At 35.9% G+C, this 15,375-nt stretch overlaps 1 protein-coding gene across 2 annotated transcripts in view; it reads left to right on the forward strand.

Moving 5' to 3' along the window:
- FKTN (fukutin) overlaps positions 1-15,375 on the forward strand; it is a 74,863-nt gene that overhangs the window by 4,327 nt on the left and 55,161 nt on the right. For both annotated transcript variants that reach the window (XM_077912785.1, XM_077912786.1), the window contains exon 2: positions 6,834-7,021. In XM_077912785.1, the coding sequence (XP_077768911.1) occupies positions 6,917-7,021 (105 nt within the window). In that variant the 5' untranslated portion in view covers positions 6,834-6,916. The remainder of the gene's footprint in view (positions 1-6,833; positions 7,022-15,375) is intronic.

A 15,375-nucleotide genomic window follows, 5' to 3' on the forward strand; every position in this document is an offset into this window, starting at 1 on the left:
ATATTTGCAGTTTTTCTGGAGCATCAAATGGAGAGACCAGTTTTTTTTTTTTTTTTATCTTAATTTTGTCAGCATGTTGAGATAGAGGTTATATTGCAAAGGGTTAAGAAGTGAATAAGTGGTAAACAGAGAATTCTTAACCCCAGGCAATCTAACCTTAACTTCCAGGCTATTCTTAACTCTCAAGTTAATTATGAAAAGAAAGGAAATGAACAACATGAAAGACCAGTAGTATTTAGGGAAGATGGGTAGCATTTATTGCTACTGTGCCTTTTTTTTGTTCATATTAACTGGAAATGTAGATTTTTTTCATGTCTTTTTTTTTTTAAGATTTTATTTATTTATGAGAGACACAGAGAGAGACAGAGACATAGGCAGAGGGACAAGCAAGCTTGATCCTAGGACCCCAGGATCATGACCTGAGCCGAAGGCAGATGCTCAACCACTGAGCTACCCAGGTGCCCTTCATGCCTTAACCTTGAATACATGTGCAGAAGCATTTTCTCTTTGTGCTTTCTAAAATGCTACCTCACATCTCTAATTGTACCTTTGTCTAATTACACTGCCCTCTTTGTGGTTAGCCTCCTGTTTTATTTTGCAGTGCAAACCATATTTGAATTTCAGTTCTGTCTAATTCATACCACCCATGCCTCCCTCTTCCTCTCCCTCTCTGACATCCCTGAATAACTTGGCACCTAGCAGCATTGAAGGGAACGGGCTGGCGCACATCATCTTAGGAACCTAATTTAGGTGTCAGGCCTGGTCATTTCTTGTCAGAGTTCTGATGTCAAGAGAGGTGGTCCAGAAGGCAGGAGTATGGGAAAGTGAAATAAAAAAGGCAATTAGACATTCAGATCCTTTCTCAGATGATTCTTAAAGGAGTGATGGTGGTGGTGGTCTTGGGATGTCAGGTAAGCCAGGTGCCAAAGTCTTTCACTGCCATTACCTCCAAAGAACAAATTATATAAAACAAGCAAATGGGAAGCCAGGAGAATATGAACTGCTGATCTTGGCTGTAGAGCAAGCCTGAGAACTTGCCGTGAACTTCCCATCCTGCACATTTTCCCTTCGTATTTGTGTATGACTTTGATCTACCACCAGTTTTTTCCAACCTTTTCATGTCTTGACACATAGTGAAATTGATAATAAAGGATATAAGAATGTGTTTGTTCTTGACTAGACGTGACTAGTCTTGGGCTTTGGTTATCCCAGGCCCAAAGACTGAGAGGACTGATAGCTCTGACACCCATAATCCATTAAAGGTTCAGTTGGGAGACAGATCTGCCCAATCCTTTCTTCTTCATTGCCAAATGTCAGTTTACGGTACCGGTGATGGCAGGTTTCCGTGTCATCTGAGATGAATTCTGTGCTGCAATACACCATACTTATATTTCTCACATTTACATTAGAACTTGAAGATACTTGAATTACTTAAACCTCATAACTCCCCTTATATCTGCATTATTATTTTTCTGAAAACGTTTGCTTTTTTCCTTTTATTTTCCCTTCATTTTATTATCTGCAATACTTGTACTCTTTTTCATTAGACATATTGTGTTTTTTAGGAAGCTTTACCTAAGAAAATACATAACCTTGGGACGCTTGGGTGGCTCAGCAGTTTAGCGCCTGCCCTTGGCCTAGGACGTGATCCTGGAGTCCCAGAATTGAGTCCCACATCGGGCTCCCTGCATGGAGCCTGCTTCTCTCTCTCCCTGTGTCTCTCATGAATAAATAAATAAAATCTTCCAAAAAGAAAATACATTACCTATCCTCCCCAGAACTTTTATCACGATCGCTAAAATGCCACATATAAAAAGAAACATATACGTGAAGAATATTTTTATTTTCTATGCCATATTTCTCCATACATTATTTTTAAAAGTTTCCTGTTAAGGAGTTGGAACAAAGTATGGGCTTTAAATTCTTAATTCTTTTTTTTTTTTTTTTTAAAGATTTTATTTACTTATTTGAGAGAGAGCGAGAGCACAGGTAAGGTAAGGAGCAGAGGGAGAAGCAGACTCCCTGCTGAGCAGGGAGCCTGATGTGGGGCTTGATCCCAGGGCTCCAGGATCATGACCTGAGAGCCAAAGGCAGAAGCTTAACTGACTGAGCCACCCAGGCACCCCTGAGCTTTAAATTCTTTTAAAAGAATCACTTTTTCATATTTTGCTTTAACATAAAAATTCCTGCAAATCTTCTTAAAATAAAAAATTTTTAAAATAATTTTGTGTGTTCTTTAGCATTATTTGAGTATACTTGTTATTTCTTGATATTAATTCAGCCAGTTTTAGGCTGGTAGGGGAATGATTCATATGTACTAATAAGTATAATTCATAGTGGAAAGTTAGAAAAGCCTCTCCTTGTGTTGCCATGATAACTTGTGCCTACTCCTACATAGCAGTTACACCATTTCCATTTCCCTCATATTTTCCTCTGATAGAGTCTATCACAAACTAGATGTGGGGATGGTAAGGAGTAGCGTTTGTTTGATTTTGGAAAAAACTTCCCATGCTATTTTTTAGGTACATCACGTTATTCATCACCATCAACATCACCATTCTTTTGAAAACTCCTACTCATCTCTAAACCCTTAGAAAATAGGAAACTGTATCTTATTTATCATTTTATGTCCAGTGCTTAGCATTTTTATGGCCTCTGCTTGTAAGGTAGACAGTAAATGTTCCCAGCAGGAAAGTAAAACTAGGAGTTTCAGTGTAGGAGAAATTAATTTTGATTTGGAAGACCATGAAAGACTTTATGCAAGGGTTACTTGAGAAGAGTTATGAAAAGCGTAGAGCTAGTTTTATGGAAATGGATGAAAGCATTTCACACAAGAGAGAATGAGCAAAAGCAGAGGCAGAAAAGTGTGTATACTCCAGGATTCTTGGGCAGAAATCTCAGAGTGTGTGAAGTGGGAGAAGCCTACAGAATTTGCCTGTGTTCAGTCAGATTGTGAATACTCTTGAAGGCCATTGTATGGCATTGGAACTTTATTTGTAGGTGGAAGAGAACCATTGAAAAATTTTTTATCATGGCACAACTTGATTCATCTGTCAGCAATTTGGTATATCATTCTGTGGGTGAGGTTATGGGCAGGTCGAAAGCTTTAGTTAAAATTATGACATTAGGTACAATTAGAGTCTAAATTAGAATGACTATGAAGAAAGAAGAGGGAATTGATACCAGAGATAAAATGAATAAGCCTTAGCGCCTCTTTTTTTAAGTATCACATTTTTCATTTTAAAATGGTAACTACATTCCTAATTAAGAGATTGTGCTAGCAAAAAGGAATGCTTTGACAGGCAAATACTCCTTCTTTGCAATTGAAATTGCCTTGGCATTTATAGAAAATAATGAAATAAAGTTAATTGGATATCATCTTGATAATAGTAGAGTTAAGTGATTGATGATAAGTGTTGGAGGTTTATTTTATGTAAGAATTGATTGCAGATTAGAGACCTGTCCAAAAAGAGAACAAGGTAATAATTTGGACCTTATTTTGGGTCTCTGTAGTGGTTTATATAGGCCTTTTATGCTTTCTCTCTATGTATTAATTTGAGCATAGAAGAGGCTCAGTTATGGCACACTCTGAATGCCACTTTAGAAAAGTACATAGGAATCAGTATATAATATGTTGAAACACTATTTAGTATAACTACAAGAAACTGAGCTGAAAAATTAAAAATGAAGGAAATTCTCCTTGTTCTCTTACAAGCTACCCTTATCAGAGTATTTATTTTAGCAGATTTTAGCTGATAGCAAAAACTAGTGTCATCATCAATGTTATTTTATGTATGTTGCTAGTTTTTACAGTTTAATAAGAAAACAGAACATGATCGTGATTTACTCAGTTGTTTTTACTCTACACATTATCTGTAAATCAAGTGAATTATTCCTACGTTTAGCATCATTTCTCCTAAGTAGTTTGTTGACTTTATATAATATTGTATTTGCTTCATGTAGGCTTCAGCTCTGGAAGCTCATTTGTATTGTTTTAAAACTCTAAGCCAAGACTTGATTTTCAAGATGGCAGAGTAGAGACATTTGTACCCTCTTCTATCTGAAATTACCCTGAAATTACAAGGAAAATGAGAAACAGAGATTGTATCTTTGATGAGACCAGAAATCCTAAGACCCCAAATCAAAATATTTGAGAAATGGTTGTCAAATGTAAGCAGGAAGAGATTAAAAGAGGATGCTAATTGGAAGAGATCTCAGATACAGTTTGTAGAGTGATATGAGAGAGATCGTCTGTTTAGAGGGGGATCCGGGTGTATAGGAAGGCAGCGGGAGTTTCCTTGGATGGTTTGGCTGCATGAACTAGCAGGAAAGGAAGAGCAAATGAGAAAACACAGACACACCCACCATCTTGCAGGAAGTACTTTCTTGGTAAGGCAAGAAGTCATGGCCAAACAACTTTCTCTCACTTGTTCTCAAGACACATTCTCTTTGCCTCTGTTTTTGTCACACACACTCATGCTCAGAACACTGTCATAAAATGCGTTCTTGTATATCAGAGACTACCTTCTAGACCAGAACACAGCCTACTTCTTCCTTCCACAGTCCCCTCCAAATAATTAGTCCGAATAGAGTTCACATCATCTACAGGTAAATAATAAAATGGAAATGGGCACAGTATCTACACAAAAGTGCTGCAAGAAAAAAGGAAAAAGTGAACAGGGAAAAACACTTGACAAAGAACCCATGAGAAAACTGTATTGGCCTAACAAATTTAATGAAATAATCACTTCTTTAAAATAATAGAGAAAGTTAATTGACTAGGGAGAAATAGTAAGACAACAGGATGTGATAAATCATATTCTGGCGGAACTCAAGAAAAGAAAAAAAGAAAATCAGAAATAAAAGACCATATTGAAAGCAAAAAAGGAGAATTAACATTGTTGAAAAGTCAGTAAAGGGCATGTTGATGGACTTTTGAAAATTGAACAAAGTAAAATGAGAATGAAAGGAGATGAAACAAATGCTCATTGTATCCTGGAAATAGAGAATTCAGCATGAAAGCAGAAAAATAGGGCAGCCCCGGTAGCGCAGTGGTTTAGCGCCGCCTGCAGCCCAGGGTGTGATCCTGGAGACTCAGGATCGAGTCCTACGTCGGGCTCCCTGCATGGAGCCTGCTTCTCCCTCTGCCTGTGTCTCTGCCTCTCTCTCTCTCTAGCTGTGTCTCTATGAATAAATAAATAAAATCTTAAAAAAAAAAACAGAAAAATACTCAAACATATAACTTAAACTGCTAAAAAGGAAATCTTAGTTCTATAGGTCGAAATGACACATAATGAAGGAAAGCTAATGTACGTTAACCCTTGAACATTGTGAGATTAAGGACACTGACCTCCCATGCAGTTAAAAATCTGTGTGTTAACTTTTGACTCCCCCAATTCTTAACTGCTAATAACCTAACCTACCATTGACCAGAAGTCTTATTGATAACAGTTGATTAACACATATTTTGTATATGTATTATATGCTGTATTTTTACTATAAAGTAAGCTGGAGAAAAAATGTTATGAGGAAAATCATAAGGAAGAGAAAGTACATTTACAACTTTAAATAATCCATGTATAAGTGGATCCATGTAATTCAAACCTGTGTTAAAGGGTCAGCTGTAGAGTCGTCAACATCAACCTACTTTTTAAAAATTGGATTTCAGAGTTAAGGAGTGCATTCTCTGCTCATTTCATTAAAAAAGTCAGTTTACCTATAGAGGAGTACTGGGGGAAGGATCAGATATTGTCAAGGAGATATTTAGCATTATAGGACAGTGGTACAAAGCCTACATACAAGTCATCAGGGGGAAGAAAGTATGACCTCAGCACAGTTATCAGTTGATAAGTGTATTTCAACAATGCAAGAACTCAAGGTAAATAATATCTATTAAGTTTTTTGATAAACTGTGAGACGATGAAAATCAGCCATCTAGAGATGAATGGAGATGATAGAGCAAAAGGCTTGGCAGGGAAGATATGAACAAGAACAAAAGAACTGTGGGATTTGTAGCAACAGAATATAATAGAACTGAAACAAGGTAGAAATAATTAATAAAAGTCAAGATTGAAGGAGGAAAAAAAGGAGGGTGAGTATAAATTTATTGATTTCCTCTTATTTTTCAGCTGGGGAACAAAGGACAGAAAGTTTAGACATCGAGTAATAGAGGTGTCGGTATATTTAAAGGAATAAAGATGAACACTTGAACTAAATATATGTTTAACCAAAATCAGGGCAGACTAGGTACAAAGAGGTAGAACTATATTAAATGTTTTATCTTTAATTGTCAGATGCAACCAAAGGTGGAAGGACAAAAATTTTTATTTTTATGGTTTATTTACATTTGCAAAAGGACTGAAAACATATGTGGGATATTTATAAAAACTGACCATATCCTAGGTCACAAAAAACAACAAAAAGCTATCATACAGATGATGTTTCCTGACAAAATTTTCTCAGTTTCTTCTATGGAAGTAGTTAATATGCTCAGCAGCATCAGCATGGCCTGGCAACTTGTCAGAAATGCAAATTCAGAAGCCAGATCTACTGAATCAGGAACTATAGAAGCCCCCAAATCTCCATTGGCCAAATTTTACAGATATCTTGTTCATGTTTGGTATTTGCAATTGTTATTTGTAGAATGACATGATAAATATTTTTGTTCTTTCATGTTTGGTCTCATATCTGATTATTTATTTAGGAGGAAATAAGCAAATCAAAGAATGTTCTATAGAACTTCAGGTGACATTTTCTCTATTTTTGTGGTGTTTATTAGAGGTGAAAAATTAAAAATAGGTTTTTGTTTTTTAGAAATATCTTTTTGTTTACAGAAAACAAGATTATCTTCTTATCCAAAAAAGATGAAATCAACTGGGTTACTCTCAAAAGACAACCAAGTGAGCACCGCAGACTAATGAGTAGAATCAATAAGAACGTGATTTTGGCGCTTTTAACTTTGACAAGTTCTGCATTTCTGCTGTTTCAGCTGTACTACTACAAGCACTATTTATCAGCAAAGGTAATATTTTTTTTCTCTCTTCTCATCATTAGGCTTAATTTTAACTGTATATTTTTCTAATTAAATTTAATTAATTAAATTTAGTTAATTAAATTTAATTAGTTGCAGTTTTTCAAATTCTTGCAGAAATAGTTCTTTTTTTTTTTTTTTTTTTTAAGATTTCATTTATTTGACAGAGAGAGAGAGAGACCACAAGTGGGGGAGGAGGGGCAGTAGGCAAAGGGAGAGGGAGAAGCAGGCTCCCTGCAGAGCAAGGAACCCATCAAGGGCTTTGATCCCAGGACCCTGAGATCATGACCTGAGCCAAAGGCAGACACTTAACTGACTGAGCTACCCAGGCGCTCCTAGAAATAGATCTTACTGAGATTCTCATCTTTGTAAAGTGTGGCGAGCAATTCAACATTGCAGTTAAATATTATTATAATAACACACTAGTCAAAGGTGCCAAGTTTCAGTAATGTTTATTGAATTTTTTTTCTGTTACAGTTATATAAAAACTATTATTCTTCCAAACACATCATCCCTATTGGGAAGAATTCAGTAATAAATAATTTTGATAAAATACCAAAATTGGTTTATTTTAGTACAATGTACTTCTCCCTCCCACTCTAGGGGAGGATACTTCTCTGCCCTCGTTGAACTTGACCATGAGACTTACTTTGGCTGGTGGAATGTTACAGACACGTGCAGAAATTTCAAAGAGATTGTTATGATGTGACTTGCCCTTTGTGTAACCCTGACTAGAATGTGCCCTGAGTAGATGCTGCTCCTCCAGTCTGGGCTCTGGATGAGATGTATGAAGCAGATCAAAGCATAGCTGCCCAGCTTGACCCATGGATCTGACAGAGAAAATAAATGCATGGTAGCATTTTAAGACTGGGTCAAGTTTATTATGCAGCATTGTTATGTGGAGTTGCTAGATCTCATTTTACAGATGAGAAAACCAAAACTCTAACAGAGAAGATAACTTACCTCCCTGAATCACCCAATTTCTAACAAGCAGGGCTGACAGCTTGTCCATTCTTTGCAGGCTAACTTATTTCTGAAATAATTGGCAAGTACCCAGGCTACCAGCTATCTTGGCTGTTTATCCCAATGAATGCCTTTGTGTGCCATCTTCAACCCCCTCCTGAGTACTTGCTCCGGAGAAGGTCCTAGAGTAGAATTTCTGGGTCTAATGTGCATGTTTTAGATTTTGTCACATATCGCAAAGTTATATTCCGTAAGGATGAGTAGTGTGTCTAATTTGCTATCCCCTTTTCAAATGTGGGAATAATAGCAACAGTAACAACAGTAATGGCATCTGTATGAGTTAGAGATGTTTGGGGCTGACTACTAGTAGCTTAAACAAATAGAGGATTATTGGTCTCTTCTGCCTTTAAGTCCAAAGCTTCTCAAATTCTCTTGACGTTTTCCTTGTGCTAGACAAGGCTGGAAGAAGACATAGTGCATTCTAAAAGGCTTCTACTTTTGTGACATTTACCTACAGATTTCCAGATATAAGATAATCTGGGAAAGCAAGGTTTTATTACTAGTGTTGTTGTTGTTGTTGTTACTTAGCTTTTCCAGCCTATATAATAGAGATTGCAGAGGAGAAGTGTGAGAGTGGGGGTCAGGTCAACTGACCTACAGTGTCTGCTACAGCAGCTACATCTTTTGGTGTGCTTCTAGGCTTGGCACTGTGCTAAGCATTGCACATACATTTAATTCTTAAAACAGCAAATTAAGTATATCTTGTACTTTCTGTTTTCCTGGAGAAAAAGCTGAGGTTTGTTGAGATTTCTTAATTTGTCAACTGTCACATAATTTATTTTATTTTGTTTTATTTTTGAGAGAGAGAGTGTGCAAGTAGGGGGAGAGGCAGAGAAAAGGGAGACAGAGAATCTTAAGCAGACTCCACACTGGGCATGGAATCTCAGTCTCACAACCCTGAGATCATGACCTAAACTGGAATCAGGAGTCAGATGCTTAAACCAGCTGAGCCACCCAGGCACCCTTATGTCACATAATTATTAAGTGAGGGAGATAGAATTTAAACCTAGGGAGTCTACCCCCAAGAACCTTGTTCCTAATATTTTTAGTGTTTTTGATGTTCAAAAACTGAAAAGATATTAAACTCCATTATAGGTCATTTATTTGATTACTACTGGGGCTAAACTTTCCATATGCTTACTGGTTCTTTCTGTTTCTTTTTTTTTTTTTTCTTACTTCTTTGTATTCCTACCTGCATATTTTTCTGAGGGTGTGTTCTATATAATTTTAAGGATGGTATACCTTTATCAGACATATTGAACATTTTTCCTGATTTATGAATTTGCCTTTTAACTTTATATTCATGATATAACCCCCCGTAATACATTTGTATTTAATTTCTAGGTAGACAGCTGTCTTCCTTAAGGCATCTGGTTTTTATGTCATAAGTGGTCCAAGACTGTGGAAATATTCACCTGTATTTTCATCTAATACTATTCATGTTTACATTTTTTAATTAAATAGAATTTACTTTAGAATGAGGTATGAATTCGATATCTAACTTAAATTTTTTCCCAAATGGTTGATCATTTGTACCAATATCACCTTTTTAATTCCATCATTAACTTAAAAATCCCATCTTAATTATACGTTAAATTCCTATAAATAACTATTATCTCGACCCTTTCTTTTGGAATGCATTGTAGTTTTAGTTGTTTAAAGCACAAACTCCAGCCTAGGAATAAACCGTATCTATACTGCTTATTAGCTATGGGATCTTGGGTAAATTACTTCTAAATGCTGTGCCCTCATCTATAAAATAGGGAGAATAACAGTACCATCTTGTAGACTTATGAAGCTTAAACAAATTAATGCACATAAAACCTTTGGAACAGTGCATGTCACATACAGATCAAAAAATATAGGCTTTTTATTTTTTTTGAGGAAAGATGTTACCTGACCCAAGGTTTATTTTTTTTTCAAGTAATATCATTCATTCACTCATTCATTTTGTTTCAAGTTTTTATTTAAATTCTAGTTGTCATATAGTGTAATACTGGTTTCAGGAATAGAATTTAGTGATTCATCACTTATATGTGTAGCATCCAGTGCTTAATCATAACAAGTGCCCTCCTTAATACCCACCACCCATCTAGCCCATCCCCCACCCACCTCCTCTATCTCAACCCTCAGTTTTCTATAGTTAAGAGTTTCTTACAGTCTGCCTATGAGCTATTGTTTTTAAAGATTTATTTATTTGAGAGAGAGAGAGAACACAAATGGGGGGAGAGGCAGAGAGTGAAGGAGAGAGAATCTCAAGCAGACCTGCTGAATGCGGAGCGTGATGTTGGGCTCGATCCCAGGACACTGAGATCATGACCTGAGCCAAAACCACAAGTCGGATGCCCAACCAACTGAGCCACCCAGGCACCCCATGAGCTATTTTTTTATTATTATCTTCAGTTTTATAATCAAAAGTAGTATTTGTTATATTGTGTCCATGGCATATAAACTGCCTTAGTGATAAGTGCCATTAAGCAAAATTGAACAAAATAAGGCATAAAATTTTAAAAAGTTCACTAAACTTGTATGCTCTTAGATTTGCGAAGTTTGTATTTGTACTAGTTATTTTTTATGTTCACTATTAATCATAGGTAGAATGAACATCTAAGTTCTGAAATAACAAAGGTTACTTTTATGTTATTGAAAAATATAGAAACTATATTAAGCTATTCCTAGTCAAGTAATTTTACATTTTACAAAATGGAATTTTAAACTTTATTAATTCAAAAATTTTTATTTAAAAGTCACTTTTGCCAGGCATTCTGACAAAGTGATAGAAACAATGAGAAATGGTTTCTTTCTTCCATATATTTATGATTTGTTTGGCTTACTGCAAGTCAATTTGAGCCTCATTTTTTTTTTTAAATGCACTAATAGCAACTTTGCTGGTTAAGATAATGTATGTAATTCATCTAACTTACTGTTGGGTATATGGTAGATGCTCAGTGGATGGTAGCTAGCTATTAGTAGCTCATACATTCTGGTCCTTCTAAGGTTTATATTGCTGTTTGAAAATTAAATTGTATTTAATTATTACAGGTTTCTCATGAGCCTACATTTATCAGTTTTTCATAAGTGAGTTATCTGGGGCCCAGATATGTTAAGCTTCCTGCTGAAGATTGCCAAGTTCAGATCCTAAAACTTACGTCTTTACTCATAGAGCTAATACCACATGTAAATATGAATATGTTCAAATGAAATACTATAGCATTGATAAGATGTGAAATGAGATGGCTTTAAAGTATTATGAATCACAGTAAAAAATTATAAAATATTATTGCCTAAGTGGAAGGAAGAAAAGTCAACAACCTATGTTTATATAAAGCACTGAGTGAACCAAACTGTTGGTTTGGTTAATGATTTTTTTTAAGATTTTATTTATTATAAAATAATATAATAAATTATTATATTATTATTAATAATTATTATTAATAATTATTAAATTATTATCTCTTATTCATGAGAGACACAGAGAGAGAGGCAGAGACATAGGCAGAAGGAGAAGCAGGCTCCTCGCAGGGAGCCTGATAGAGGACTCCATCCCCAGACCCCGGGATTATGACCTGAGCCAAAGGCATATGCTCAACCACTGAGCCACCCAGGCGTCTCAGTTAATGATGTTCTTGACTTAGAACTATAAGCAACATCAGTACCTGCAATATCCAGCTATTCTTATTACCTAGAAAGCCACTTACAGGGTTTTGTGCTAGGATGTCTTTCTTTGCATTATATGTAGTAACCTCTGTGTGTTTGGTTAGAAGACCAGGAAGGAAGAAAGGGGAGTTTGGGTTTCAAGTTTAACAATAGTCATTCACAGTGAACAATTTTATATGCTGTTATTAGAAATGGAAATAAATCTGGTAGCCATTTAGATCATTTGCAACAAAGATTTTTGAAATATTTTGAGTTGGTCAGTTGGCTAAAATCATGCAAGAAATGATTTTTAAAATATCTTCTTTTTTTAATAATAAATTTATTTTTTATTGGTGTTCAATTTACCAACATACAGTTAAAAATATCTTCTTTGGCTATTGGCTCTTATGTTCTGAAGGATAATATATGGGTCATTGCTGGAGGAAAAATATTTTATCTGATAATCTGATGTAGTATGATAAACTTTGATAAATGCTGTTGTCCTCTTCCTAATTTTTCCTCCACATCTCCCTGGCCCCATTATTGCCATTGTTCAGGAGAAATGTGAAAGAATTTCTTCCATTGGAATTGACAGATACTGAAAAAATATTTCCATGTGTTCCCAGACTTCAGACTTCATAGGTTTTCTGGCCAAACATTTTGGCTTACTAATAAACAAAGCTTTCCACCATCCCACATCACATTTATGAGGCCTATCCACTAAGAACTTGAGTGACTTGGGAATAAGGAAAAGAACAGTGCGTCCCCTGGAAGGAAAGGCACTGAGATCCAGAAGGGGAAAGCTGCCTGTAGGATTGATGGATTTACCATGATTCGTGTTTCTGATCCTTAGGATCGCAAATGTATAAATAATTGAAAAAGATCAGTTATTAAAGACTTAAAAAGATGTTCTTAAGTCTTACTCTTCGATTCTCTGTAGGCAGATTAATGATCATGCTAGATTAAGAATTCTGGTTTTTGGTTTCTGTGAGTTATTGGATACTCTCTTTCAAAAAAAAGAAAGGATTTTTTCCTTAAATTTTCACCTCCTCTGTCTCAAATACTTTGTCTTTAATGGCATATCTTAATTTGACTCCTTTATCCGTGTAGTTCAGTAAGCCACCAGACTTTCTACCCTTTTTTTTGGCATCTGATTCCATCTTTATTTACTTCACTTAATTTATTTGTTCACTTAATTTTTACTCTAAATATCCTATGGGAATATATTTAGGCTTAAAATTTTTTATTTTTAAAACTCCTGGTTTTATGTAGCATTTCTTTCAGAACATTCAGCCATTTATTTCTGAAGTGTTGGTTGCCAAGCTTAGTACTAGGTTGTGAGACAAAATGATGAGTCATGTGTAATCCTTGCTGTCTAGGAAGTCACAAATTGGGGAAATTTGGGATTGAAGAAGCAAGGAGTTAAGAAATGTATAGAGGCGCCTGGGCAGCTTAGTGGGTTAAGTGTCTTGTCTGACTCTTCATTTCAGCTCAGGTCATGATCTCAGAGTCCTGGGATCAAGCCCTATGTCCTACTCCACACTCTGCAGAGTCTGCTTGAGATTCTCTCTCCCCCCCTCCCTCTGCCCTTCCACCTTGCTCGCTTGTTCTCTCCCTCTCAAATAATGAAATTAAAAAAAAAGAAAAAGAAAAAAAAAAGAAACCTAGAAAGAGACATATAAGCAAATAACAATATAATATGTTACTTCTTTAAAGTATACTTCATAAACCCTGTTCTGCCTATTTTACTAGTTACAGTTTAAGAACTTTTAGTCTCTAGCCTTTGTAATCCTTTTCTGTACAGCTGTCACAGTTATTTTTCTTAAGATCAGATCCAGTTATTCTCTGCATAGCACACCTATGAAATAAGATCCAAATTTCTTACCATGTGGGTAGTCACTGTTAGCTCCTCCAGATTGTGTTTTCTCCATACTCTGGGCCTTGGGAGGCTGACCTCTATGGACTGCATTAGCTGAGTTCCCTTGTATTTTCTAGTTGAGGTCAGCCAATGGGAAACATCACCTGGAGATTGGAGACCAGAGGGAAAGAGAGGTCAGGTTATTTCTTCTCTTGGTTCTCTATTTGTAGGATCATTGCTTGATAGGGACTGCATTCCTCTGATACAGCTACAGTATAGCCACTGGGTGCCAGTAACTTCTTACCAGGTAGATTAACTATTAAGATAAATGAAATTTAAACTGCAGGGTCCTTCACTTCCAAAGGCCCTTGAAGGGGCCTTAGGAATATATTACCAAGCTAAATTTTTTGGTGAAGTTTGCAAAAGATATTTTTGCATTCTTTTCTTAAAAAGGACTACCATAATTGTATAATTTTCAGGCTCCTATAAAACTGGAACCTCCTATGTCCTTATCTTTGACCCTTCAAGCTTAGGTAAGTGCAAAGTTTATAGTGAATGAAAAACTGCTGAATAACCTACTTAGGAAGGTTACAATAGAATACTTAATGGATGAAATAGTATTTTGAATTGATTTTATAAGTTCTCCAGGTAAAGAAGATTGGGAAGGCCATTACAAATAGAGGAAGCGGCCTATTTGAAGAGAATGAGCTATGTGGATATTTAGAAGAGGAGCATACTACCCAGAGACCAAAGGAAGCACAGAAGTCCTAAGGCAGGAACATGCCTCCCAGTTTTAAGAACAGGAAAGATGTCAATATGGCTATAGAGGACTTTTGCTTTTATTCTAAGTGAAATTAGGAACCATACGAAAGTTTTGAGCTGATAGGTGGCATGATCTGACTCTTAAAAAAGTAGTAGAGTGAATGCTCTGTTGAGAATAGATTGTAAGGTCAAGGGCTAAAACAGACCAGTTAGAAGGCTGTCCTAGTAACTTACACAAAATGGTAATGGCTTGAACAAGTGGAAGAAGTGGAACAAGTGTCATGAAAAGTGGAAGAGTTCATGAAAAGTGGTAGAGTTCAGAAAAAGTGGAAAGTAAAGCTGTCAGAATTTGTTGATGAGTTAGTTATTGGATGTAAAAGACAGAAAGGAGTCAGGGATAATTTCAGTGTTTTGGGCCTAATTGGAAACGTTGCTAATTGGGAAGTTGCTATTTACTGAGATGGAAAAGACAGGAGAAGCAAGCTTGAGGGATGGAGATCTGAATTTGAGATGCCTATTTGACATACAGATGAAGAGGTGAATAGAGTTGAATATATAAGTTTGGAATTCAAAGGACTGGTTTGGTTGGAAATATAAATTGAAAGTTGTAAGTGTGTAGATTGTATGTAAAGCCATTAGAGTAGATGAATTACCAAGAAAGTGAACAGTGAATAAAAAGAGAAAAGTCTCATGGTCTGAGTTTTGGGATCCTCCAATACATCAGGGAGGTGGAAGAACTAGCAAATGAGAATAAGAAGGAGCAGCCAGAGAGAAATCCAGGAAAACTAGAAGTATGGGATTCTGAGAGCCAAGCAACTGAAGTTTAAGTGAGATAGAAATGATCAATAATTCTTGTTAGATCAAATAAGGAGTAATAATTGACCATTGGATTTAGCAATGTGGAAGTCATTGGTGATCTTGATGAATACCTGAAAGAGTGAAATTAATCTTGTGAGCTCATGGGAAGAAATGAATCAGAGGCAGTGAGAACAGACAACCTATTAGGGGTTTTGCTTGAAAGAAGAGAGAAAATTGTTAGTTGGCAAGAGGAGTTTTTTCTTTTGTT

The sequence above is a fragment of the Canis aureus genome, chromosome 10 (genome assembly GCF_053574225.1).
Source record: "Canis aureus isolate CA01 chromosome 10, VMU_Caureus_v.1.0, whole genome shotgun sequence".
NCBI classification, from domain to species: Eukaryota; Metazoa; Chordata; class Mammalia; order Carnivora; family Canidae; genus Canis; species Canis aureus.